We start from the raw sequence: 27,593 nt of genomic DNA, 5'->3' as shown, positions 1-27,593 counted from the left end.
GCTGTCATCCATGCACAAGTTAAAACTGAGCTCGCGCTGACTCTGTGGGAATGCCGCGCGAGCATCCTGGCGCGTGTGTGGGATTTCTCAACTCTCTTTATTTGTCTCCTCTTCCCTCTTGGATGTAAAGCATAATAGCGGAAAACCCCATCGATCTCCATTTCGATATCTCATTTGCCTAAGAACCTCCTGTGGCTGTGTACACTGCGCGTTCAGCATGGAACTTCATAGATTTTTCATTCTCTTGCTTTCATTGACAGGTCGTTCAGCGCGAGGAGTTGAAACGCACGGATTGTCGTACGCGAACACGCCAGAACTCTCGGAGGACGCGATACTGGTGGCAAACAACGGCATACACGTGCCTTTCGGGAGATCTGTTTACATCGATCCGATCAACGACTTGGTCATTGAAGTTCAGCCTGGAGACAGGTGCGTTATTACCGTTCTGGATAATGATCCGCTGTCTCAGAGACCGGGACATGTGTCTCCTAAAAAGTTCCCGTGTGAATTTGGTCCTAACGATGTGAGATACTCTCATTTCGGTTCTAGGAGCCCTGCGAGTGACAGGGTGAAGCTGCAACTCAGGTATGACACTCAGACTGAAACTATTATCATCCCCTTTATGCTAGAGGTGGAGGTTGTTTTCACACAATTGGAGATTGTTACTAAGAACATGCCTCTTAATGTTGATAAACTGCGTGGGACTAGTAATCCAATCGGCAGAAAGGTTTTAGACTTCACCTATGATAAAACCTCAGAACAATGTGAGGTAACATCGCTGGCAGCCAGCAGTGCGCTTCCAAGGTATGGTAAAGTTGTTGATGAGATCAAACTGGAGAAAATGATGGATTGTGATCTGTTTCTCAAATCATATATCCGCTATGAGCACACATCTACCCACAAGTCCCCTAATAAGGATTACATCCCAATGGTTGTGGAGCTACGGAGCAAAGAAAATAATTTACTGAAACAAGAGTTTTTCCATGTGATGATTCGGATAAAAGAGGGTGAAGAAAACACTCCCCCCAGACCGAGTTTTGTGGCTATGATGATGATGGAAGTTGATCAGTTTGTTATGACGGCTTTAACTCCTGATATGTTGGCTGCGGAGGATACAGAATCCAATCCTGATGATCTCATTTTCAACATCACTTCTCCTCTGTCCTTTGAGGAGGGCTATATTGTGAGTACAGATGATAGGAATTTACCTATCACATCCTTTTATCAAAGGGATCTCAAAGATCTGAAAATAGCATACAAACCTCCCTCTTTGGACTCGGATACCGAGAGGATCTTTCAAATAGAGTTTGAGGTCATAGACACAGATGGTGGCATTTCAGATCCTTTTGCATTCATGATTGTTGTGAAGCCCATGAATACATTAGCGCCAGTAGTCACTAAGAATACTGGCCAGCTTTTATATGAAGGCCAGTCTAGGTCTTTGTTTACTCAGAACAATTTAGAAATAAGTGATGAAGACAACCTGGACAGTGTGAGGATAACGGTGGTTGATGGACTGCGTCACGGTCACTTAACTGTTCTAGGCACCAACAAGAAGTATTTTACGCCAGCTGATCTGGAGGTCGGCATTGTGGTTTACCAGCATGATGGCAGTGACACATACAGTGATAATATAATATTCAGAATGTCAGATGGCAAGAATGAAGTTGAGTTTTTGTTCCCCATCACAATTGTACCCACAGATGATGAGCCACCCATCATAAATGCTAACACTGGGCTGATTTTATTCAAAAATCAGATGGTGCCCATTTCACAGCTCATGCTCAGTGCAGCAGACATCGACTCTGAAGATTCCACCATTAAATTTACAATCGAGCCTCCATTTTCTGCTATTGGCGAGGTCGTGGTGAGGCAATCTGAAGCACCCGAGGACCCATCCTCCTGGAAATTTAATGCAGAAGATGGTGTATATGAGAAAGTTGTGACACAGTGGCTCCAGAAAGATATTACAGATGAAAAGCTCTTCTATAGGCACATAGGTCCACACATCACAGATGCAGTAACTGATCAGTTCGTTTTTAGAGTACAAGATGATGCCGATCCTCCCAACCAATCTGGTGAGAATTCATTCATTATTAAAATTTTACCTATTGATGATATTCCACCCGTGCTGTTCCCAGGCACTACTTTGCAGATGACAGTACATGAGTACCAGCTGACTAATTTCAACAAGAATGTTCTTCGTTATACTGACTTGGACTCTGAAGACCGTGACCTGAAGTATACAATAACTCAACTGCCAACTGACACAGATGAGAATAATCCCATTAAATTTGGGTCTATTGTTTTGACTGACAGCCCCGATACTGACGTAACAGAATTTACCCAAGCGCAAATTAACCATCATAAGATTTCCTACAGCCCACTAGACCTTGAGCTTGGCATCACACCTCATGTGGTGCAGTTCCATTTCACAGTAGAGGACACTACTGGAAACAGTGCTAATGGAGTTTTTACAATTTTCCTGCAGCCTGTGAACAACAAACCTCCACAGATAACGAACACTGGATTCACTGTCCTTGAGAGAAGGGTGCATGTCATCACGAGTGCTGAACTCGACGCAAATGACCTTGACACTGACAGTAAGCAAATTTCATTCACGCTAAGTCAAACTCCACAGCACGGACTTGTTCAGCATACGTTTACTGACTTGAAAAAAGGAAGCAGTTTCAATTTGATGGATATCTCTGATGGCAAAGTGTCATATACTCACAATGGGGATGAAACGACAAGTGACTCTTTTAAATTGGATGTTAGTGACGGTGTTCATGTTGTAACAATCACTGTGAAGGTAGCGGTAAAGCTTATTGATGATGAGACACCAATGCTCAGCCTCACAAAGGGCACCTTTGGCTCTCGCTTGGATGTGCTGGAAAATGGTGCCACAGAAATTACCACCAGTGTTATCCAGGGAAAAGATGAAGACACTGATGACCTGAGGTTGACGTTCATTGTGGAAGAAGCCCCTAAGTTTGGAGAAATTCTGGTGAGTGGAGTTTCCTCAAGCAGATTCACCCAAGCTGATATCATCAGTGGTCTGGTCGTGTATGCTCACACCAGCAGTGAGATTGGTCTCACTTCGATAGAAGACTTTTTCAACCTGACCCTCTCTGACATGTCTGATGAGTGGACTGTAGGGGGTAACCAAGTAAATGGAGTCGGTGTTCACGTCACCATTCTGCCTGTAGATAACCAGACTCCAGTGGTCACAGTTGGCCCTACCTTTACCGTCTTTGAGGGGGATAAAAACACAATTGGTAGGCATCATATTATGGTTGAAGATGCAGACACACCAATTGAGGACATCCTGTGCACCATCATTGTTCAGCCTACATCAGGATATGTGGAGAACATCTCTCCAGCACCAGGCTCTGAAAAGTCAAGGTCGGGAACGGCAGGAAGTGCTTTTACCATCAGAGATGTGAATGAAGGTCATATTCATTATGTCCAAAGCATACATAAAGGAGTTGAGCCAGTGGAGGACAAGTTCACATTTAGATGTTCAGATGGTGTGAATTTCTCAGAGAGACAGTTCTTTCCAATTATAATTATTCCCACCAATGATGAAAAACCGGAGATCTTTATGCGAGAGTTTGTTGTAATGGAGGGTATGAATGTTATCATTGACATGACACTCTTGAATGGAGTCGATGCTGATGTTCCTGCAGAAGAATTGACATTTATCATCACCAAACCCCCAAATCATGGGTTCATCCTCAATCAGCTTGCAAGTGGCTCTGTCCCAATCACAAATTTCACTGTGGAGCAAATCAAGGAAGCTTCTAGCATAATTTATGAGCATGATAATTCTGAAACCACTGAAGACAAGTTTGACGTTCTTCTTACAGATGGGAAACATTCAGCTGAGGCCACCATCATGATCATGATTATCCCTGTGGATGATGAAACACCAAGGCTTGCCATTAATGATGGGCTTGACATCGAGATTGGTGAGACAAAACAGATAAACAGTAAAGTACTAAAAGCTACTGATCTGGACTCAGATGATGAGTCTCTTACTTTCATCATTCGCTATGGCCCCGGTCAGGGCTTCCTTCATAGAAAATCAGCAGGATATGTGGAGAAAAGATCTGCTGGGTCTCTAGAGAACATAACAGTTGGCATGAACTTTACACAAAACGAGGTGAACAAGGGTCTCATTTTGTACACTCACAATGGACAGGAAGGCATTCGAGACCTTATAAAGTTGGATGTAACAGATGGCATAAATCCTCTAATTGACAGATACTTCTATATTACTGTGGGCAGCATTGACATGGTGTTTCCTGATGTCATCAGCAAAGGGGTGTCTCTTAAAGAAGGTGGCAAAGTGACACTCACAACGAACCTCCTCAGCACTAGTGATCTCAACAGCCCTGATGAGAACTTAGTCTTCACCATCACAAGAGCCCCGGTGAGAGGGCATTTGGAAAGCACAGATTCGCCAGCCATGCCTATTGTGTCCTTTACCCAATTACAGCTGGCCGGAAGCAAGATCTACTACATTCATACTGCTGATGATGAAGTCAAGATGGACAGCTTTGAGTTTGAGGTGACCGATGGCTACAACCCTGTGTTCCGCACGTTCCGTGTTTCGATTGTTGATGTTGACAATAAAAAGCCGGTACTGACCATTCATGACCTTCAAGTGACCGAGGGACAGACCAAACTCATTACGCCCTTTGAGTTGACCGTTGAGGACCAAGACACAGCTGAGCACCTTCTCAAGTTTACCGTCACCCAGCTACCCATTCACGGCAAACTGCTCTTCAATAACAGTCGACAGGTGACTTCATTTACAAAGCAGGACCTGAATGAGAATATGATAAGCTACAAGCATGATGGCACAAAGTCGGACAAGGACAGCTTTTCTTTTACAGTCACTGATGGCACCCATTCCGATTTTTTTGTCTTTCCTGATACCATTTTTGAGACCCAAAGGCCTCAGACCATGAAGATTACCATTGTGTCAGTGGACAACGGTGTGCCACAGATTGTGGTTAACAAAGGTGCACCGACTTTAAAGGTCTTGTCCGCAGGTCACTTAGGTTATCAGATCACAAGCAAAGTCCTGAAGGCAGTGGACAGAGACAGCAGCCCTGAGGCTTTGGTTTTTCACATTACAACACAGCCAGAGCAAGGCTACCTGATCAGCCTGGACCGAGGGAATGACTCAATCAACATCTTCACACAAGGTAATGTATCATCAGAAATGTTCTTATCACCTATGTTTGGTTCCTGTGAAATCTTATTACTTTTTACATTTGTTTTGCTAGAACCGTGCAGTGTTATGCTCTGTAGAACCATCATTTGAAGATACGCATGTAAGAATTGTCTCCTTAAGAAATGCTATGTACCCGTCATGTTCAGGACAGGTTCTCTGTCTTATTAATGCTTGAAATAATGTAGGTTCCATCACAAAACAGGCACTTTGCCCTTTGCCAAGAGCGCAGGCTGTAAGATGTGTCTGTCTTTTAGCCTTCAGCTTAAATTCTTGATGAGACAACTAGAGCGTTCACACATCTCCTTTCAATTATTAAGTTCTCAAACTTTTGCCTTCTAACGTCCCTGTAGTGAGAAAAGAGTTACTGGTTACAGGCAAACCACATTTTAAACCGAGTTAGAGGTGAAGGGTGTAATTTTTCCGCTGCTAGCCATAACAAACAGACTTGCAATCTTTGGGGTTTTTTTGAGCATCTTGACTGGGTCGTACCAGCAGCATGAGTTTTGCTTTCATGCTTCATTGTTCAGATAAACATCCCCGTCTATTACACACTCAAAGTTTAATTTGCTGTTTAAATACTCAATGTCAGGATTCTTTGTTTTGTAATTTGTTTATAAGTCTACATACTCCTTGCAATATCTTAAAGAAGTTTAGTTTTTTTTTTTTTTAAAGAGAAATTATACATTATACATTACAAATGTAATTTTATATATAAAATGATAATTTTATATAGCTTAACATTTAAATTTAAATAAAAGATCCTGAAGAGTTTGCAAATCTGTAAACAGGTATTCATCTCTCTTGTTGTTTAGAAAAATAATAATAAAATCTGATCCTTCAAAATGATAAAATTTGATCCTTCAATATCACTTTTTATAAGAATTTTTGTCTAAACCATCAAGAAACATAAATTAATGTCTTTAAAAATATATACAATTTCACATTACATTAAACAAAGCTATACATGTTTAATATAACTATTAATCTAATATAAATAGATTCATAGTATATCATTTTAAGAAACTCTGTTTTCTGTTAGTTTGCTGACCAATCAGGGTGATCAATTGCTTAGCGTAATGCTAACAGGTTAGCCTCCTAAACGAACAAACGATATGCAAATTAGCAAAAATAGCCTGGCTTTTCGATTTAAAAAATATCCTTTTGCACATCCCTACTTATTAGCCAGAATAAGAATTTTGTTCAGAAACAAGCTGTATTAATCAGCACAGGTTCATGGCTTCTAAAGCATAAATGCACTCTTCAAACATGAGAGCCATAGTGAGAAGATGTGAAATCCATGTCAGGCTAACTTAGTCTGAAATGTGTCCCAGACATTGGAAGAAGCAGAAGTGAGAGATGGAGAGAGAGGGAGAGACCTGGCAAACCTGACTTGACCTCATCAGTATGAGCAGTGAAGCAGAAGGGACAATCACTTCTCTTTATTTACTTTGCCCTTTCCCCATATTCTGCTACCGCTTGCTCTTTGGCATTTGCTAAATATTTTACGATGAGAGTGTGTGCTGGCGATGAAAGAAGACATTTTATTTTCAATATGAAAAGCGGTTTCATCCATGCATAAAGAATCACAGGTTTACATTTTTATGAGGCTTCTTCCTCTGATATCAATAATTTAAAGAAGTGGGTCAGAGCAAGGGGAAGAGAGAGCCAGGTTGATTATGGTACACCGTAACCTAACCACTGTGTATCAGAGCAGAAGTAGTTAAAAGGTCTAATTTGGGAGATGGGACCGACCAGATAGGGAAGTCTGGGTCTGTGTTTAAAATTCTTGTTCTCACCTGTCATTATGTAACAGCTTGTCACCTGTTTTGCTGATTGTTTTGTGACTCACTCCCTGCTGCTTTTGTGAAAATTCTCACCTGGATTTATTAAAACCTAAAAATCTTTTTATCAACATGTTTTTTTGCAAAACCAAGCATGCTCTTTGAATTATAATGCAGATATTTTTAAGTTGATCGGCTTATAGAACAATTTGATCTTGAGGGTTTCACTCTAGGGTTTGTAGATCATCATAAATACAAAAAATTTCATAGATTGTTTTGAGATATATTTTCTTCTGAATGAATAATAAATTGCATTGTGCAGTTTAATGTTACAGTTTTGTGTTTGTGTGTGTCCCCAGCTGACATAGATGATCTTAAGATCTGCTATATCCTAAAGGACGAGAACAATGCCACCAGTGACGTCTTTAGTTTCACCGTGGAGGACAATGGTAAGGAAAGTGGTATTAATTTTACAAGAAAATGAAATGTGCCCATTTTTCAGCCTTTTAATGGTTTGACTATGTGTTTAGAATTATTCATAAACACATTTAGCCATATAACGTCAGTAATACAGCACAAATCATTTGAATTCATGAATGATATAATGTCCTCTGATTTTAGGTGTCATTGCATATGAAATAGCCTTGGATGATTAATTGTGAACCCTTAGACCAGAGAGGGATATATTTCGATATGTAGCATTTAATTAGGCCTTTTCTTTCCATGGTAGGTGAACTGTCTGTGTGCAGTTTATTACATGCTGTGCTACCTTTGACTGCAAAAAAATATATATAAAAATTTTAATGAGTTTTTAGTACATCAAAGAAAACGTAAAAGTGAGCTAGTGTGGGTTACAATGACCCTAAGAACATATTTCAAAAGGGCAGGATTAAATCTGGTGAAGCATAGATAATCATGTATAAATTAGGTTGAACGTGATGATCCAGTCACTGTTGCTGGAAAAGCTTGCGGCTAAAGCCTTGTTGTGATTAGTGATGATTTGTTTTATTTGGAAAGCCAAATATGTGTGATATGCACACTACAAAGCACACTGCAGGATGTGGATTGACTGTGTTAGTGCCTCAGAAATGGACATTGTGGATTAAAGGGTCTGCATACATGCAACACAAAGGTCTGTTTGGTATATAAAGCTAGAGGCAAGATGACACATAATTAGAGCCCATAGCCATGAGTGTAAGACACACCCCTTGTCAGGCTTACAATTACTTTGAGTATTAGAGGGTCTCTGGCATTGGAAAGAGTTGGGAAAATACAAGCTCTATAGGAAAACAGCTGGTTCAAATGCTGTATTGGGGCTTTATGTCTGTCTCATGCTTAAAATCACCAGCTTTGTCATGAAATAATCTGTTGTGGCTTGAAACAAGATAACCATTACAGTCTGCTTAGCACCTTCCAGTCAAAAGGCATTATTTTTTTTAAAAGGATTGTGCAGTGGTTGCATTTCAACCAGAGGTTCCCGGCTCAAATTTTTGATTTTGCTAATATTTTTTTCTGAAGAAAGATAAACATATTTTGTGATGAAAGCCAAAATATTAAATGTCGTGGATGAATATTTACTGAGTAATCCACTATTTTGTAGAGGGGGATCAAAATGGCAATTTTCACCTGAGATTCAGAGCCAAATTACAGGGGGTTACAAATGGCTTCAGAAAGATGGCAGCATAGTGTTACTTTTACGCAGAGATTGGTAGGTCTATTAGTAAAACCTGTTGACTTTAGCAATCTATGTTGCATTATGTGCCAATGGTGACCATTCAAAAATGGAGAAACCACTTTTCAAGTTTTTTTTCTCTCCAAAGTTTGCATGCCTGTTACTCAAGAAGTATTAAAGATATCTTAATGCTCTTTTAGATATTGGGTCTTAAACTTTCCTTTTTAAATCTTCCTTTTTATATTGTTCAGTTCCAGAGATATTGGAATTCCAATATGCCTCCAGGAGTAAATCGTTAAATTGTACACATTTCCAGTGGTCAAAAAACAAATGTGGGTCACTTTTCAAAAATATAGAGGAATGTCTGAAGACATAATGTTGAAATTAGAAATGTATCTGGTTTCCTTCTGTCAAAACAACTGCATTGAACATATCTGTCTGAGTGCCATTAATATTCTCTTTCCAAAGTTCGTGTGCCTATAACTCAAGAAATATTAAAGATATTGCAATATGATTTTATATTCTAGTTCTTAATATCTAATCTTAATAATGGAATCTTCATTTTCAAGGACATGCATCGTAAATATATGGGGTTGCCACGGAATGACCCTAATTCATTTTTTCTTTATTAGTATTACATTTTAGATTTTTTAAATAAGCGTTTGTTTATTTAAAAAAATGTTTATATTTATTTTACATTTTTTTATCACAAAATTAACACATTCAGTTGACAGGACCAGTTTTTAGAATTGTTTTTGTGTTATGTTTCTATTTGTTTCCTTCACTTTTTTTCTCTTCCTCCCTTCCCCTTTGGGAGCATTTGTCCCTCTGTCAGTCATCTCTCAATTCAGGCAGGAAAGACTGAGGAGTAGGAACTCGTTGGTATGCAGCTGTGTTGGTGTCTGACCCCTGATCCCAGTGGGTCATTACTAGTTTTGTTTCTCTGCATTCCTGTGGATGGTTTCACTCTATTGGTTATGGAGGCATTTGTTTTATTGGAAAGACCTCAAGCAGTAAGGGACTATCTGTATCACATCTCATTTTACAGATGTAGTGTGCAAACACAAAAGGGCTCAGCTGAGCTGTTTTTATCACGAGGTGCCTCAAGGCTTTCTCCTAGGACCCCTTTTTTCCCATATTTGTGCAGTAATGTACAGCTTCAGCATGAAATTCAGTGATTACAACCACTTTGCCACATTATGCCTGAAGAAGCTGAGCTAATTAGACTATCTTAGTTTGTGCTTGTCCAAAGAGCCTGACAACCACAGCTAACATCATAAACTCCATTTTACAGCCAATTTGTGTTAAACAGCTGCATTTATTTAATGCACTCTGTTAGACTGCGACTTACGTATTTAGTACAAGTAGTATTCCAGAGGGGTTTAATTAATTGTTTTGTTTTCCAAAATGTTCTTTCTCTGCATTCCCTATAATGATGATGAGGCTGTTTTTCAATGCAAAAACTATTATCATGTTTTCTGCATACAGTTTAGAGGACTATTTGAGTTCAAACAAGATTTTGACCTTCTGAAGATATTTCTGTGTGTACTTTTTCTGAATTTATAAATCAGCCACATTTTTGTTGTACCAGTAAGGCTGCATACTAGCTTTATTTTAGTCTGTAAACTGTCCATCAGAGTTTGGCCTAGATCATCTATTTTTTTTTTTTTTTGCCTCTGTCTCTTTTGCTTTGTTCCAAAACCTAGCAAGCTGCCTCTGGAGACAACATTGTAAGGCATCAAAGGCGCACTGCTGATGCTAAAGCTGTTCCAAAGTGTAGGCAACTTCATTATTCTGCCTCCTAAAGCCTCATTCACACAGACAGTGATTCAGTTGATGGAGGTCAGCGAGTTGCTAGGCTGTTGGTTTATAACACAGTCTCTGAAATCACCAGCTTTTATTAAAAATAAATGATATCCAGTTGTTTTGTCATGACAAACTCTTGTCACTACAGTATTAACATACCTTACAAAATCTTTTTTTTAGCATGTATCCCTTGTGGAAAAGGTATAACGCACTGCAACAAGCTCCATTGAAAAAATTAAAGGCAGACAAGGCAATTAATAAATTTATTTTCATTTCATTCAATACCAAAACACATTAATAAACATAATATTTGTGCTATGTATTTTAATACCTAGAAAGTGCACCCTATACCTTCATCCACTATTCCCTACATTACTCCACTAACATAGTGCACTTAAAGGGGTGAATTAAAACAAGTGAACAAATTCAGACACTGAGTATGCCTGAAGTACTTTTAGACACCATTGCAGGTGTACTGTATTTGATTTTGTACACAACATATTTACAATGTTCAAGAACAGCTAGGATTCTGCCTTAGAAGGCAGTTGCCTTTGTATGTAGTCAGTGAGGCAGCTTACTAGGTTTGAGAACAGACCTTTTTTTAGTCACATAAACACCCTTTGACTGACACTAATAAATGCAGTTCTCCATTTGAACTATTTTGCAACTTGCAGCTCCCAAACTTAACGGGTAAAAGAGGACAGATTTATCAGTTACCCTTCCTTTGCAAAAGGTCATGACGGGTAGCACTTTCTGAATCCTCTACACCTCTCACTGCAATCAGGCCTCAGAGGCAGAGATAGAAATATGACAGGAACGACTGCAGGGACACACAGAGGCTACAAAAATCAGAGGGAGGCTTTACGTGATGCATCATAGCTTTGCTGTGGGACTTAGAGATGTTTTTTAAACATTTGTTGATGTGAACTTACACCAGTGTTCGCTCTAAAGCAAAAACGCCATTACGTACTTAAATATTTTTTTTCTGTGTACTGTTAAAAATAAATCTTGGTTTATTTTCAACAGACCTGACCATCGACATCAGGTTGGGAACCAAAATGGTGCCAATTTTATGCCATTTTAAACCATTTTTGTTTCCTGGAAAGCAATTTCGCAGACTGTTCACCACCATTTAGGTTGTTCCTAAAGCTCTGTTGTGTCTGGGTTAACAAAAAAAAAAAGAAAAATCTCATTGCTGGCTCTGTTTTCCCTGGTGTATACCTTGTATTGTGAAGTTTTTTTTTACAGGGGATTTGTTGAATAGGATCCAGGGCGCTGTAGGAACAATACAGAACAATACTAATCATAGCGTGGTTGTAGATAACCGTATGTTTGTGCTGTTTATTTTCTTCTTCCATATCAAATTAACCAGAAATAACATTGCAATAGAACATTTTTGTAGCTCTGTTTCTCATTGTTGGCTAGACATAAGATTGTATATTCACATGTGGATTAGCAAGAGCTAGCATTGAATTTCCCCTGAAAGCTTCATCTCTTCAGACTAAACCAAAGGTGGGATGTTTTGTTTGGTTTAGAGGGTAGCGCAGGTATTTAGGGTCAGTTCAGATGTGGATTTCTGGATTAACCTTAGACCTGCATGGCTGACTGTTTCAGTGACAAGACCACACCTGCATGTATTCCTGGTTAAACATTTAAAAGTGCCGCTGATCGAGTGGACAGGTGATGGACCAATAAGAGGTTTGCGACTGCTATCTTCAGTCAGTCTGCTGACAGTTAAAGGATCTGCTGTTCTTGCAACAAAGTTCTTCTAAATAAGGTTATGCAGGTCATTGGTGAAGACGGAGGCACAGAAGAAAGTAATTGAGGGCATCCAGGCAAATCGTGACCTTAGTTGAAGATAACTTCCTGTGTTTTGTGAGGTTGTGGACCTCTTGTTTAAATCTGAGCAGCCTGGATGCTATGAACTGTCTTTATTGCATGACTACATGTCCTTGTTGAATGTTTCCAAGTTCTGCAAGACTAGCGCAGCTTTTTCAGTCCAACCAGAAAACAGTAAAGCAGACAGCCAAGACTTTGTGGCTGTAGCCAAGAGCCCATTGAGCTAGATGAGGAGAGGCTAGAGGAACCATGAAATGAACAACAAGCTGCTTCTTCGCTCAAGCACGTGCATGTGTTGGTAATTAATTTAGATGATAGTTAGGCTATGTTGTGATGTCCTGTTTCTTCATTTTCTGCTCTTTGAGAAGCACCTGTCCCCATTTTTCACTTTGAAAAACCAAAAATAGCCTTGATGACTAGATGTATTCTGTTCTTGATGTTTCAGATCTAGAATCAATGGTGCTTTTTCAGGGAAACCTACTGTATGGGGGAGGCATAAACTGACACAAATGTTATCATACTTATCCATTGATGTCCAAGTAATCAATCCTGGAAATCAATATAGAAACATGAGTATGTGCAACATGCATAATAGTTTTGATAAACAGGCCTCAAAGTAGCACTTATTTATGACTTGTGTTTAACTAAGTTTTGGGAGTGTGGCGCTCCTGAGGGTTTGTTGATGTTGATGCTGTTGGCACAGAATTAATAAAAAGAAGGAATTGTGCTTTATGGCACATAATACTCTACCCTTCTCATTCATTCTCATATTCAGATTTATGTTCCAGCCCTGATGGTATAAGACCCTCATGAATCACTATAGTAGTTTGTAAGTACCCTCAGGGGTCATCTCCATTTGACTTCTGTCAGACTTTATCCAGTCACTCAGGAGGATTGAGAGCGTATCTGATTAATTATTTGTGAACTCTATTTTTAGATGATGTTAAGAAGTTCTTCAAACTTTCTGGATAGAGTAAAGCTGCTCATGCACCAGACACTGATTAGCTTTTAATGAGTTATTCTGAGTGAATGTCAGCTGTTGTGTTGTCATGTCTTTCTAGGAAACTCTGTCTGGACTATCGGGCTCTGAAATGCTACTGTTTAATAAAGTCATTATGGGCTTTTTGTGTGAGAAGCTTCATGGAGACTGTCAGTATCAGGGTTTGGACAAATCCACTGGGCTTCAAAGCAACTGTCAGTCAATTTCTTCAGAGGCACAGCTAATGAGAGCATCTTATTGTTCAGCTTGACAACATAACAAATACAACTGAATTTTAAATTCACATGTGTGATGCTATCCTTTATTACTAAATAGCTTGTTTCTCTTTTCTTCTCATTTATTTGAATCCTTTGTTTACTTCATTTTCAGTGGCCTTTTAGGCGAGAATCAATAATACTATTTCTCATACTTGGTTAACGTTTCTCAAAACCCCCAAATAGTACACTCATTTCTGCTAGAGACAAGGATGTGACACCTTAATATTTCATTTTATTTTTTGTTTTATAATTTTTTTTAACCTCATTTACATGTGTTATTAACATCCATTTTAGCTAAATATACCAAATTGTTTTGTGACATTGTGACAGGTTTTTTACTGGCAAACACCACTCACGTTCTTTAGAAAATGTAAAAATCCATTTGATTTTGTTTGTCTTTGGGGTAACTGATGGTGTTGTGTTTGTTCGGCTCATTGACCTGAATGAACACCCTGAACACAGAGAATAGTGGAGTCCTTGAGCTGAGAGCTTTTTCTTTACTCGCAAATGGATTTTGGCGATATTTAAACCACACCCTATCTATCTCTTCTTTCTTAAATTGATAGAATCTGACATGATAAAAGAAAAAGGGTCATTGCAGCTTGGATAATGCGCTGCATTAATACCCTGCCATTGACTGCAGAAATGATAGAAGAAATGCTTTTAGCTTGCTTATATCCACTCACAGAGGTATAATAAAACATAAAACCATAAATCAAATCAAATATTGCCCACTGTTAATATGTGATTTATAGTATCTTTGTTTTTACATATAGATGTGGCTGTTGCCTTTCTGATTTATATACATTTATATTTATTTTTTAATTATATTTCTATTTACTACAGATTTCTTATCTGCAATCCACATCTATAAATGGAGTCAAAATATGAGTCGACAAGTCCTGATGGACGACTAATTATGAGGACCACTATGATAATTCAACGAACCGTGTGGCTTATGCTGCTAATCTTCACAAAATGTCAAATATAATCACTTCATCATGTGAAATGGTTTATTTTCCTTCATTCTGAATTTGTATACGCTGCATATCATCTACCGAATGGTTATCACCTAGCAACCAGGCTAATATCGAGTTAGAAATACAGGGGCATTGGCAACATGTCAATTTTTTCCAGTCTTGACATCTATCAGGCAAGGTTAGCAAGTGAGATATTAGGAGCCCGGGGTTAGCTTGAGGAAATCAAGTGAAACAAGCATAGAAAAGTCATGAATATACATGGTCTAGCTTGTTGAGAAATTGGGAATTAGTCTCTGATGTTTTGCGTGCACGTAAAGTGGGTTATCAATACGCGTGCAGACTACGAGACATGGCATGCCGTGAATATAGATTAGAGATGCAGTTGGTATATAGGTATGTGTGCACGAAATTATGTATTCACACAGACTTTTGCTAGAGATTTAATCATAGGCTTCGTAATGCATGAAGTCCATGCTCTTTTGGATATTCTTTCATTGTTTAATCTATTAGAGGTGTAGAATGCCTTTGAAAGCATCTCTGTAAGCTCGGTTTGGTTGGGGCAATCATTACCATGGTAATCATTCAGTATCATGGTATAAAACGATGATGGTGATTCAGGAACATCTGGATGATACAAATAATGTGAGCTACACCAAGAATTGTGGCCAAGCATGTGAAGTGTGAAGTCAGCATGCACAAGATATAAATATTTCATCATGTCTGTTCTGCACTGAACTACATTCTTTTATACAAACAAACCTTTATTTTTAGTTTGTGTGGGTAAAAGACAGGTGCTGAGGCACTCTGGGTCGAGTGCATAAGTGTAGAGATACTGTAGGTAATCATATATATAAAAACATAGATTTTATGTTAAAAAATGCTGGATCCTTGTAGCATAAACTAGTTAATTGTGCTATAACACCTGCTAAGGTAGGTTTTCCCAAATGGGGAAATTACATGTAAGATGTAACATTATGAGAGAGTTATTTACCATAAACCCCTTAAGTAAACAACTGGTGGTGTGTACATTGTTATGATGTAAATGATCACTAATTAATCCCTTCGGAGTCGATTATATGAGGATCATTTTCATAATATATTAACAGGAACGTGTATGCAGAACTCCGCAGAATTGTAATAACTTGCACATCTCCACTCCGTGAATATTTTTAAGTATTTAAACAAATATTTTATAGAGTACTGCAGGAATGAATCCTGTAACCTATGAGTTCGCATTTTTTTACTTCAAGTTCCATTGTGGGTTTTTTGAATGGGTTTTTGGTTGAATGCCTGAAATGAGGTCTGTGGTTAACACAAGCTCAAGATATTTTCATGTTTTATTCAATGACATAAAATAGTAATACCTCTTTTTTAAGTTAACTAGTGGCTAAATGGGACTACAGAGTTTGTCTGGGACATTAAAAGTCATCACGCCAAACAGAAAAGCTAATTTACTCACTATAGTCCGCTTTTACAGCCTCATTGTGTTTATACTTGCACTCTTGCAAAGTATTCTCACTCCAACTTTCCAATTTGTTGCATTTATATAAAGACTGAAAGAGTTGATAGTGGTGACATTAAAGTCATGCAACCATGGTGTAGTTCGTTCATAGTCTACATTTAGCTTTTTACTTCTTGTGATTGTATTTAGGCTTCAAAATTAATGAAAGTTGTGTTCATTTGTGAAGATTATCATGATGTAAAAAACATGTGAGAATCGTAAACTTTTGTTGGTCACAGAACTTATTTTCTCCAGTAATCCAAAAGCCAGTGGAAAAATCCTATTGGGTTTTTGTCAAAGGAAGCAGGGTGATGCGAACTTCTGGGTTAGCCTACAAAAATACATTGTTACTGCAGTGCTCTATTTATGCTTTCAAATGCTGATAAGAGTGTATACATTTTAATTGTTGTTTTCAGGAGGGAACAAACTGAAGAACCAGCAGTTTCGTCTGAACTGGGCTTGGATTTCTCTGGAGAAACCAAACTATGTGGTGGATGAGCAGGACAAAGTTCTCGAGGTGATCCTAAGACGTAGAGGTTTTCTAGGTGAAACGTCTTTTGTTGGTGAGTATCAGTGCACTGGATCATTCTTTATTTGATTTTCTGACAGCATAATACTTTATTTCATACATTTTCCATTGGCCATCACCTAATTTTTGCTGAAAAACAAACTATTATCCAGAATTGATTAAACTTGTCAAGAAGTCACCAGTACAGGCGTTAACAGGGAATGATTAGCATTCAGTAGTGTCTGTGTTCACAGTGAGAGCTGTTATTACTTAAGCTTATCAACGGGAAGCTGTTAAAGATGTTTTTCTAAGTGGTTTTGGCTCCTTTGTGTCTGAGATGAAAGCCCTCACTCTCTCTCTGACATCCGTAGAACAGTCTGAACACTTTTGAGAGTACACCTGCTTATCTTGCGCTGCACTGAGCTCAGCTCAGCCCCACATGTGGTCAGTATTCATGAAACCAAGGGTCTTTGTTCATGCTGTTTCGGATTTGTGGTGTGTGTGTGTGTTGGCTTGAAGGGATGTTGAGGTTAAAAAGAGAGAATGTGAAAAAGTGAAGAGCAGAAGGCAACAAGAGATGAAAATGAAGGAGGGCAGAATGAAAAGCTGGATATGGGGTGTAAGTAATTAGGTTCTAGAGTGCAGGTTAATAAAAATGAATGAAGCTCCCTGTCTCTAGGGGGCGGTAGGGTGATCAAGACCTCTCCTTTCTGACCTTAATCATTCCACTCATTTCTGCTTTTGTTCACTGTTCCTGCTGTGGATAGTGTGCAAACTCATAGGGTCCTTTTCCATTGTTTTTCTATGTGAACATGCACTAGACAGACTGTTTTGACCGTTACATCTTTCGCAGCATTATAAAAACGCTCCACTTAAGTTACAAGTAGTTATGGAAGCCTGTTAAAAAAGGTCATTGCGACTTCTCTCATTTTCTTGCAATTGCGAGTGTACATCTCGCAATTCTGACTTTTTTTTTTTCTCAAAATTGCGAGATATAATCTCGCCATTCTGAGAATATAAGTCTTTTTTTCTCCCTCAGAATTTGATTTTATGTCTCGCAATTGCGAGTTTACGTATATCTCACAATTCTGAGAAAATTGTGAGATATAAACTTGCATTTACAAGTTATAAAGTAAAAATTGCAAGGGAAAAAAGTCAGAATTGCGAGCTTATATCTCGCTATTCTGACTTTTCTCGCAGTTTATATTATGCAATTCTGACTTTATTTCTTGCATTTGTGAGTTTATATCCCACAATTCTGAGTTTATATCTCGCTATTCTGACTTTATATTTCACAGTTGTGAGTTTATATCATGCAATTCTGAGAAAAAAAGTCAGGATTGCGAGAAAAAAAATTATGAGAGAAAAAGTAACAAATTACCGTATTGGCCCGAATATAAGACAACCCTGATTATAAGACGACCCCCCTTTTTCCAGATGTACCTTTTGGAAAAAGGCTTTTTAAAAACCAAATCTTGTTTTTTCTCAGTAAAACACATTTTGTCTTCAATTATTTTCATATTGCATATTTTTCCTATTTTAATTTTTGTTTTGAAAGTATGGTAAAAACTGGTAAAATGTACCAACAATCACATTAAAAAAAATATACACTTTTTATATACCATTAAAAAAATAAAAAAAATAAAATAGCCCATCTGAATTAGGACATTAGGCTATCCATCTAATAGTAGCCTACCAAAATCTTATTAACAGTAGAAGTTAAATCTTACTGTAGTCTTCAAATCTGGGTACTGTCTTACGTTTTAAAATCACAAAGGGAGTTTGGTGCCATCAGGCTAACGTGACAGTCACGACTCATGCAGCTGTAAGGTTTGTTTTTATTCGCGATCTTTACAACACGCATCACATTACGTATTTCATGGCGTAAATCGTTTTATGCGGTTTTGGCGCCACCTATTGTTGTGGGTGTATTATTGACATGTCAAAGTCTAGACCCTGAATATAAGACGACCGCGTTTTTTCAGATGTATTTCCAAGAAAAAAACATCGTCTTATATTCGGGACAATACGGTACTTTTTTTTTTTTATTCCGTGGCGGAAACAGGCTTCCATAAGTAGTTGCATTAAAATTTTAATTTTAATTTATTTTTCATTTTAATTTTATCTTAATTTTAGCTGCAATTTTGGTAATTTAAAATAAAATTTATATTAGGCCACATTAAAACCTGGAACTACAAATGTTTAATTTACCTTTTTAATTTATTTTTTTTGATCTGACATGAAAGTGGCCTTCCATATAAAACGTCTTGTACTTAAATATTTAGTAATACACTTTAAAAAGTTTGGGATCGAGAAGATGTTTTTTGAAAGTGTTTTTTTTTTAAGTTACAGAGGTTTTCTATTTGAAATAAATGCGGTTTTTATTGTCTATTTCCACAAAAATATTACGCAACTATTTTCAACACTGATAATAATAATAAATGTTTCTTGAGCAGCAAATCAGCATATTAGAATGATTACTGAAGGATCATGTGACACTGAAGACTAGAGAAATGGCTGTTGAAAATTTTACTTTGCCATCAAAGGAATAAATTACATTTTAAAATACTATCATATAGAACAAAGCTATTTCAGTTTGTAATAATATTTCACAATATTGCTGTTTTTACAGTATTTTTAAACATATGCAGCCTGGTGATCAGAAGAGACTTCTTTCAAAAACGTTAAAAATCTTATCAACTCCAAACTTTTGAACAGTAGTGTATAATTTGATAACGTGTCACAATTCATTTGAAGTGGCAAGCAAAAATGATTGCTTCCAATCACTGTAACAGAAGAAACAAAACACACATGGGTTTCAAACAACATTAGTTAGAGAAAATGATGTCCGAATTTAATTTTCGGATGAGCCATCCCAGTAACAGCAAAAGTGTGATAGTGATGCTCACAACCAGTGAAGAGTGTTTGAGATCAGGCTTCATCTGCCTCTGTGCTCTTTGGAGCCTGGAGCTCTCTCTGCCAAACATATCTACCCCCACCCCTCATATAGCTTTCTACTTTTTCACACCCGCCTGCCTCTGCCCTTTTCTCTCCTTTTCCTCTTGTCTCACTCACTGTGGCTGGCGTCCTATGCCGCTTGTTGTGGTAAGAATGAGCCCCCCTGTTGTTAGAGAAATGGAATTGAACTCTCTCTCTCTCTCTCTCTCTTGTTCTTTTTTTATTGAACTCACCTTATATCTTTCAATCAATTTCTGTCTTTCCGTGCTCTGTGCTTTCTTGGATGATTTTTTTTTTCACATGCATGGTTGGATGGAACATGTGAAGGCTTTTGTTCCATCTAAAGTTATATTCTGCTGAAAGCTACAGCTAAATAACCTTTAATGGCCACGAGGGAACGTCTAGCTGACTAAAGATGGTTTCAAATACAGCCCCTTAAGTGCAGTTTTGGGGAGTAACTAGTACATGTAGCAGAGTAAATGTAACCGTAATCTGTTACAGTTACTGAGAAAAATGTGCATTTAAATTACCATTACTTATGAAAATGTTAACGATTACAAAGGGGGTTACATCTGAATATTTTCACACACACAGATTTGATTGATTTCTTTCCCAAACTGCATGGACTACTTTAAAATATGAGACCCCAATGTTTCAGGAGTTTAGGACACAGAAAAGGACACATGCTTACTATTTGATAACTTTTAATTTCGATTTGGGTTTATGTATATGCTCTATATTTTTAAAGACTTTTTTCCCCAAAGCATTGTTAGATGCCAGTGTTTCCTGTCATAGCTATGCAAGGATTTGATTTCAAAAACAGTATCATAGCTATTAAACTATATTATGATTTTAAATCTATATTTAACCTCAGAACGAATCTCAAAGTAAAAAGAGGTGCTAAAGTCTGATTTTTTGGTGTCTGTGCTTTAAAATTAAATTGTAATCAGCTTGTAACACTCCAAAGAGAAAGGAAAACTTGAAATCGCATCATATGACCCCTTTAATTCAAGTGATGAAGGATTTGGAAAATCTAACAGTAATCAGTGTTGAGCACTACCGTAAGATTAAACTTGCCTGCTTTAAATGTTTCAGAATTAATAATAGTTGAAAATGTTCATTAGAAATGTAGAAAAGTAATCAAATGTAATCAGTTATATTACTTTGAAATAGTTACACTACTTAATACATTTTAAATAGGGTAACTTGTGATCTGTAACCTACTACATTTCCAAAGTAACCTTCCCAACACTGCTTAAGTGTGACAGAAATCAAATTATTTTAATTACAAAAATCATGTGTGATTTTATTTATTTTTTTAGTATTTATATATTCTTATTGCTTACATATACTTCACTCATGATGTTTCTAATTTCTTTTTGAGGAGATTTTAGATCTTAAATGTTACTTCAAGATCTTTAAGGATAAAATTACAGTTCTCAAGGAACACAATCTTAGGCATCATTTATGCACTAAATATGATATAGAACAGTCTTTCAAATCTGAAACAAATTGATTGGAGAAGTTGTTGATACAGTCATACATTACATACATATTTTTTTTAATGTCCTTTAAATTTTGTCAATATTTCATCATGGCAAATTCATAAAAAAAATTTTTTAGCTGACAATATTATATTAAATTATATTATTATGATATTTTGTATGTAACACTACTACCTGGAGGAAAACAGCCTGTGACTGCTTGAGATATCTGAAACCTATGGCCTGTATTCTGTTTAATTTTATGTACATTTTTGATGCTTGTAATGTCTAGTGGGTCAATATAAAAAAATCTATATTCATAATTAAATCCCTATCTGCAGTCTTTTTTTCTACAATTTGCTTTTCCTGTCATGTAGTAGCTTAAGTGTTATGGATTGAAGCTCAGCGATCATCCAGCATTGATCTGAAATACTGAGGTGATTTAATTCCTCACATCTGTTTGGGAGGTTCTGGCAGACGGATCCCTGACAGTGTCTCTGCTTAATGTATCAGAGATCAAACGCTTCCGGGCAGGTTCACTGCAGGTTTTCCCTCTGTGTGGGAATCGCATCACAGCTTCGCACCAGTGTTACAGTAGAGAGGAAGTTGAGTCTACATGCTGTACTTTAGTTCAACATGTTCCTTGATTTTGTTCCTACATCCTAGCCTCGGAGTATCAGACACCTACAGCCCTGGGGCTTTTTTCTTCTATACAAAGTGCATCTCTTTCTGTATGGCGTCGATAGTGCGTAGATGCCTGCGCTGTTGTGCTTGATCTTTATAAATCTGGAAAATGCAGACTTCGCTAATACCTGCTCATAAATTTCATAATAAGCTTCTTTGAGTAGATCGTTCTCAAAGTCATGAGTTGTGACACATCTGGAGGCTGGAGATATGAAGTCAGGAATCTTTGTCAAAATTGTTATATTGTGTTATTTTAAGGGATTGGTACTTTGGATGGCAGTGCCGAGAAGGAGAAGGATTTCCTGGGAAAATCACAGAAGCAGGTGCAGTTTAACCCTGGCCAGACCACAGCCACATGGAAAGTGAGGCTTCTCTCTGATGGGAAATACGAGCAGTCCGAGACGTTCCAGATTATCCTGACTGAGCCAGTGATGGCTGTTTTGGAGTCACCAGCAATAGCCACAGTTGAGATTGTGGATCCAGAGAATGGTAAGTTCAACAGAAGTTGACCAAACATTTTATGATAAGCATGTAACAATGAAAGCATTCTTAAGGCATTTACACTTGACAGGTTTGGTTTGATTAAAACAAACTGTGGTGAGATTGCTCTGTTAGTGCGGTTCATTTGAAAAAGTGTGAAAGCTGCCATCTGAACCTTGGTGTGCACCACACAAGCGAAATAAACTCTGGTGCTGTTTTACTGATAAATGAATGCAACATGGACCAAAGACATCTAAACAAACCAAAAACAGGACATGATGTCACAAGGCACATCCCTAAAAAGGCCTGAATGCTGAAGTGTACCTGGTTCTTCTCGTCATAGGAGCTTTGTTGCACATTACAGTTCAGTACAGTTATATAAGCTCTTTGTAAGTTATTAGCTGGGGAAAATACCACCATATGTAGTCAAGTCAAGTCACCTTTATTTATACTGTATAGTGCTTTATACAAAACAGACGGTTTCAAAGCAGCTTTACAGTGATAAACAAGAACATAGTGAATAAATGACAACAAACAATTCAACTCTGCTGTAAAACAGCACTGAAAAAACAAGTGTAAACTGTTCAAGTCATTTCATCGTTGATTCAGTTTGGTTGAGTAACTGTGTAAAGTCCTTCAATTATGAAATGAGTTTAATTTATCTATAAAGCAGCTCTGGAGAAAACAGTGATGTCATCATTCAACTAGTAGTGTCTGTGCAGTCACGTCAATAAAATCGCCAAATATCAAGTGTCCCCATCTAAGCAAGCAAAAGGGGAGAATGGCAAGGAACCCAAACTCCATCAGTGAAAGAAATGGAGGAAAAAAACCTTGGGAGAAACCAGGCTTATGTAAACATACAACAAACTCATTTAGCACAGCATTGTTTTAAATGTTTGGTTAAGTTGTAAAAGCTGTCCAGTTAGGTTGTTACCGTTTGCTTATGTCTTTTGTTTTGTTATATAAATGCATCATTCATTCATTCATTCATTTTGTTTTGTATCTTTAGCTTCAGTGTTAAAAGTGACAGTTTGAATGCTAGGTGAACCAGGACTAAACATATTTTCTTTTTTGGCCTGGACTAAAAGAATCAAGACAATCAAACTTCCAGTATAAACACCCTTAATGTTTACTAAAGATTTAGTTTATATTTTCATACCCACCAGAAATATAAACAGAAATATTATTTTACAGCTAAAGTGTCATTTCTGCACCATTGGTGTCACTAAATGGAATTGGGTTATTAAAATGGGAATTAGAAACAAAATGTTTTCATTTTGGTTCATTCTAAACAAAAACTGTGTTTTTTTTTATGTTCCACAAAACACTGTGGCCTCCTTTCCAAATGGTAATCAGAGAACATTAACTGATTTTTTTATTTAATTCCAACTAAGCATTGAAATGAAGTAACAGCCATAAAAAAGTACTAATTTATTCATAAACATATTATGTTCTATGACTGATGTTTGATAGATAACAAACATCAGTCACAGACTTGTATGAAACTCATTGTAAAAATTGTCCCAACACCAAAATTCCGAACAGTGGTGTTCATCATATGTTTTATCTGATGCACATTGGCTTTTTGAACACATACTTATGTAAAGATTATATTAGATCAGAGTCCTTTTTCAGACCCATTCAATTCTTCAAAAATATCCAAACATCACCGCTTCAGCCGCTTAATATACCAAACCCCCATTACATCTGGTGAAGATGTGAGTGAGTCAGAGGCAGGCAGGATGTTCAAGAGAGCAAAAACACAACAAAGCTGCTAAAAACATCCCAAGATATTTTATTTTCAAATATTTTCAGTGTTGCAGATAAAAACACAAACCTTATCTCTATACTGCAGATGCCTTTTTCTCTCTTTCAGTGGACCTCAATTATCATAGCATTTTATATCTCTTCCTACCTGTGAGCTGCCAGCGCACCGCCCACCCCCACGTTTCGGCGGCCCGTCTTTTCATCTGGAATTCTGCGCACAGCTCTACGTCTTGTTTTGAAAGCGTCTCGTCGATAAATGTAAATTGTCGACCGGCGTTTGAGAAAGCTTTGACATGTCTGTGCCGGCTGCCTCTGTAATTAAATCGTTCGCATATGAAAGTTAGTCGCGCAGATTTTGAGGGGTCATTTTGAAGGGGGCGCCACACTTTTATCTGCGAGAACCCAAACTGAGAGGCATCAGAAAGCCGTAATGAGACAGCCGCGCATAAACCTGTCTTCAAAAACCCTTTCCAAGCAGCTCTCATTACAAAATACAGCTTTGTCAGTCTGTTGATCAAACCGCGTTTGTCTCACACTGTCTGTTTTGGGTTTTGTCGCCGAGAGCCGTGACGGAATTATTTGCCTGTTCATCATCACGACATCAACTCATATTCTCACAATTACCGGCGTATTTAGATGTGCAGCGCGAATAACCGAAGGCTTGTGTTGTTTTATTCTGTGTGTTTTTGTCTTTATCGCCTCCTCAGGGTCCCTGGATAATTAAAATTTTCATCTATAATCCCAAACGCTGCGATAGTTTCCATCTGAATGTTACTTAAGCCTCGCTATCTTTGCAGAAGTTATTTCTCCTTAGAAAAAAAGAAAGAAAACTCCACTGCTTCCCCAGTGAGCTAATTATCAGTCTAACGGTGGGGTTTGTTTGCTGAGGCTAATGTCCCATGGGAGGCTTAACGTGACAGAGTCTGGCTGCTCTTTCTAATGGCGAGAGGGAGGGGAGATGGTCGGCATGCTGCCGTCCTGTTGCTCCACATGCAGTTTTTTTCCTTTCAGGTTAATTATCCTTTTAGCGTTTATGTGTGTGTGGCAGTGTGAGGTCGCCCTTCTCGCGCATTAATATTTGAATGCGAGAGGGAGGTGGTTTTCTTCCGACAGGGGCCTTCGGAAACCTGTCTGACCTAGTTGCCACAGAGCAGTTCACACATGATGGCTTACACCGACCTGCGGGCTCAGACAAAAGCCTGCATCTGGAGGCACATCTGTAACTGGGACGGCTGCGATGTGACAAGCTTCCTGCTTTACAGCCAGAACCTTTCACTGCTCATTAGTGTAAGGAGCAATAAAGGAAGAGCAGAGACTGGAAAGGCATTTTAAAGATGCTTACTTCGACTTTGCTTTCTGGTTTTAATGTCTTATGTTGGAAATGGGTTTAATGAAGGGTTAAATGGCTATATCTTTCCTTGATTGAACACTGAAATACTTCATTTTAAAGATCATGTGAATCGAAAAGGTACTTTATATCTTCAAAAAAGAAAAGCTTGGAAAGCAAAACTGTGTAGGACATTTAGGTTTGTTTTCAAGTAATATAAATTGAATTAAGTATTTTTAAGTATATTAAAAAATAAATGAATAAACTTAATTTTTCTTGTTTTAAAGGGGTCATATGATGCTGCTAAAAAGAACATTATTTGGTGTATTTGGTGTAATGAAATGTGTTTATGCGGTTTAAGGTTAAAAAAACACATTATTTTCCACATACTGTACATTATTGTTTCTCCTCTATGCCCCGCCTTTCTTGCGGCAACCACATGTGACGACCCAGGGCTGGACTCCGCTTCGTCCACAGTGAAAGCCGATCCGGCGATCCACAGCACAAAGTTGTAGTATCTCCTCAGCAACCAGCACGGATCAGCTCCAGGAATATTTACAGATCTTCTTTATGCACCAAGAGCTTGTAACACTTCAAAGAGAAAGGAAAAATTGAAATTGCATCGTATGACCCCTTTAAGCATAAACCACACTAAATTACACTAAATTTAAACTAGATTTATGTATGCTTAAAACAAGACAAAAATTAATTGCAGATGGATGGATGGATATACTGTATGGATATTGATGCATGGATGGATGGATGAATAGATGAATTCATGGATATAGATTGATAATATAGATGGATGGATGGTAATCTAAATATTTATTATTAATCATAACCAGTTATAATTAGTCATAAATATTTCCCTTTTTGAGTTGAAAAACCCTACAGATGCATGGATGGATATATATGGATATAGATGGATGGATGATATGGACGGATGGATATGGATGGATGATATAGATGGCTGGATGGATATGGATGGGTAATATTATATGGATCATGGATGGATAGAAAAATGAATCGGAAGGACTGAATATAGATGGATGGATGGATGGATGGATGGATATGCATGGCTGATATTGATCTGGATCTTGTTTAGTTTTGCTTCTCGATAGTTTTATCTTGTTTAAGGGCAATTATTTTTTTTTTATTGGAAAACAACAATAATGCTAACTAAGAAAAAAAAGAGATTTAAGAGTTTTTTTGTTTATTTTATTTATTGGTTGATTTTGTAATGATTTATTCCCAAAAATGTATTTGTAAGATTTATAATCTGACAAAAGAATACCTTTAAAGCTTTTTAAAGCAGTGTATTTATTAAACAACAGCTATTTACCTAATGCACTATATATTAATTCAAAGTGAGTATAGAAAATATTATATAAATCTGTTATGATTGACAAGTATGCAATTAAAATAACTTGTCTATACCATGCTATGCTATAATTCAAATTCAACCGCCTATCTGCAGAGGACTCTACCAAGAGCTGAATATAAATGCGCAGGATTTCACTTTCTCATCGGCCTTGTTTTTGATCCTTACAAAACAAGGTCATTATTTCGGCCCCTCATGCATGAGAGTTTCCTGTGTGAGGGTAAGAGACGGTCTAAATACGTAAGCCTTATACCTGAGAGGCTGCAGAGATTCGCCTCATTGTTATTCTTTTCTCACAGCCAGCGTTTGAGTCTTCAGGGCTGTAAGATTCATTCTTTTATCAGGAGAGCAGTCACTCAGTCTGTACAACGCTCAGAGAGTGAACAGTGGACAACGTTCTGGTTTTGCAGAGAATATTTTGTTCTCAAGTTCACACTCTCTTGCCAATGTCATATAATTGAAGAAATCTGGGGTTGATAAATGGCTACGAAATATAGTAATTGCAGTCTTTCTCTCTTTTTCTTTTTGAGAACAAATGGGGAAAATAGGTCTTTATCCTTCAGAAAATCTCAGTCATCAAATTCAGATGGTCAAACTACTTCAGATAGTTATATTCTATTCTATTTTGCAACCCTGTTACCATGCTAGCGTATCTAAATACAGTTTAAAACAGTTGATCTGATGTTGTTCTAGCAATATACTTGAAATAAACATAAAAAGTAGAGACATTTTTAAAATATATTTGGAATATATATATGTATTTGTAACAGGGTTGCAGATTTGAAAATAGAAAATAATTTTTTTTTGTTGTTTCATAGCAATATACAATATATAAACATGAAAAGTAAGGAGACAAAATTTGTAAAAAAAAAATAAATATATATATATATATATATATATATATATATATATAACAAATTTTA

The 27,593-nt window shown here is 37.4% G+C and overlaps 1 protein-coding gene across 2 annotated transcripts in view; it reads left to right on the top strand.

Moving 5' to 3' along the window:
- The first annotated feature begins 62 nt into the window (after window positions 1–62).
- Window positions 63–27,593, top strand: part of LOC107720635 (FRAS1-related extracellular matrix protein 2-like) — a 59,068-nt gene continuing 31,537 nt past the window's right edge. For both annotated transcript variants that reach the window (XM_016528388.1, XM_016528387.1), the window contains exons 1-4: window positions 63–5,216; window positions 7,386–7,475; window positions 16,498–16,644; window positions 21,974–22,204. In XM_016528388.1, coding sequence (XP_016383874.1) covers window positions 218–5,216; window positions 7,386–7,475; window positions 16,498–16,644; window positions 21,974–22,204 — 5,467 coding nt within the window. In that variant the 5' untranslated portion in view covers window positions 63–217. The remainder of the gene's footprint in view (window positions 5,217–7,385; window positions 7,476–16,497; window positions 16,645–21,973; window positions 22,205–27,593) is intronic.

Source organism: Sinocyclocheilus rhinocerous, unplaced genomic scaffold (assembly GCF_001515625.1).
Source record: "Sinocyclocheilus rhinocerous isolate Xijiao unplaced genomic scaffold, SAMN03320098_v1.1 scaffold603, whole genome shotgun sequence".
Taxonomy (NCBI): Eukaryota; Metazoa; Chordata; class Actinopteri; order Cypriniformes; family Cyprinidae; genus Sinocyclocheilus; species Sinocyclocheilus rhinocerous.
Note: the sequence above shows the minus strand (reverse complement) of the source record. Positions and strands in the feature narration are given on the sequence as shown.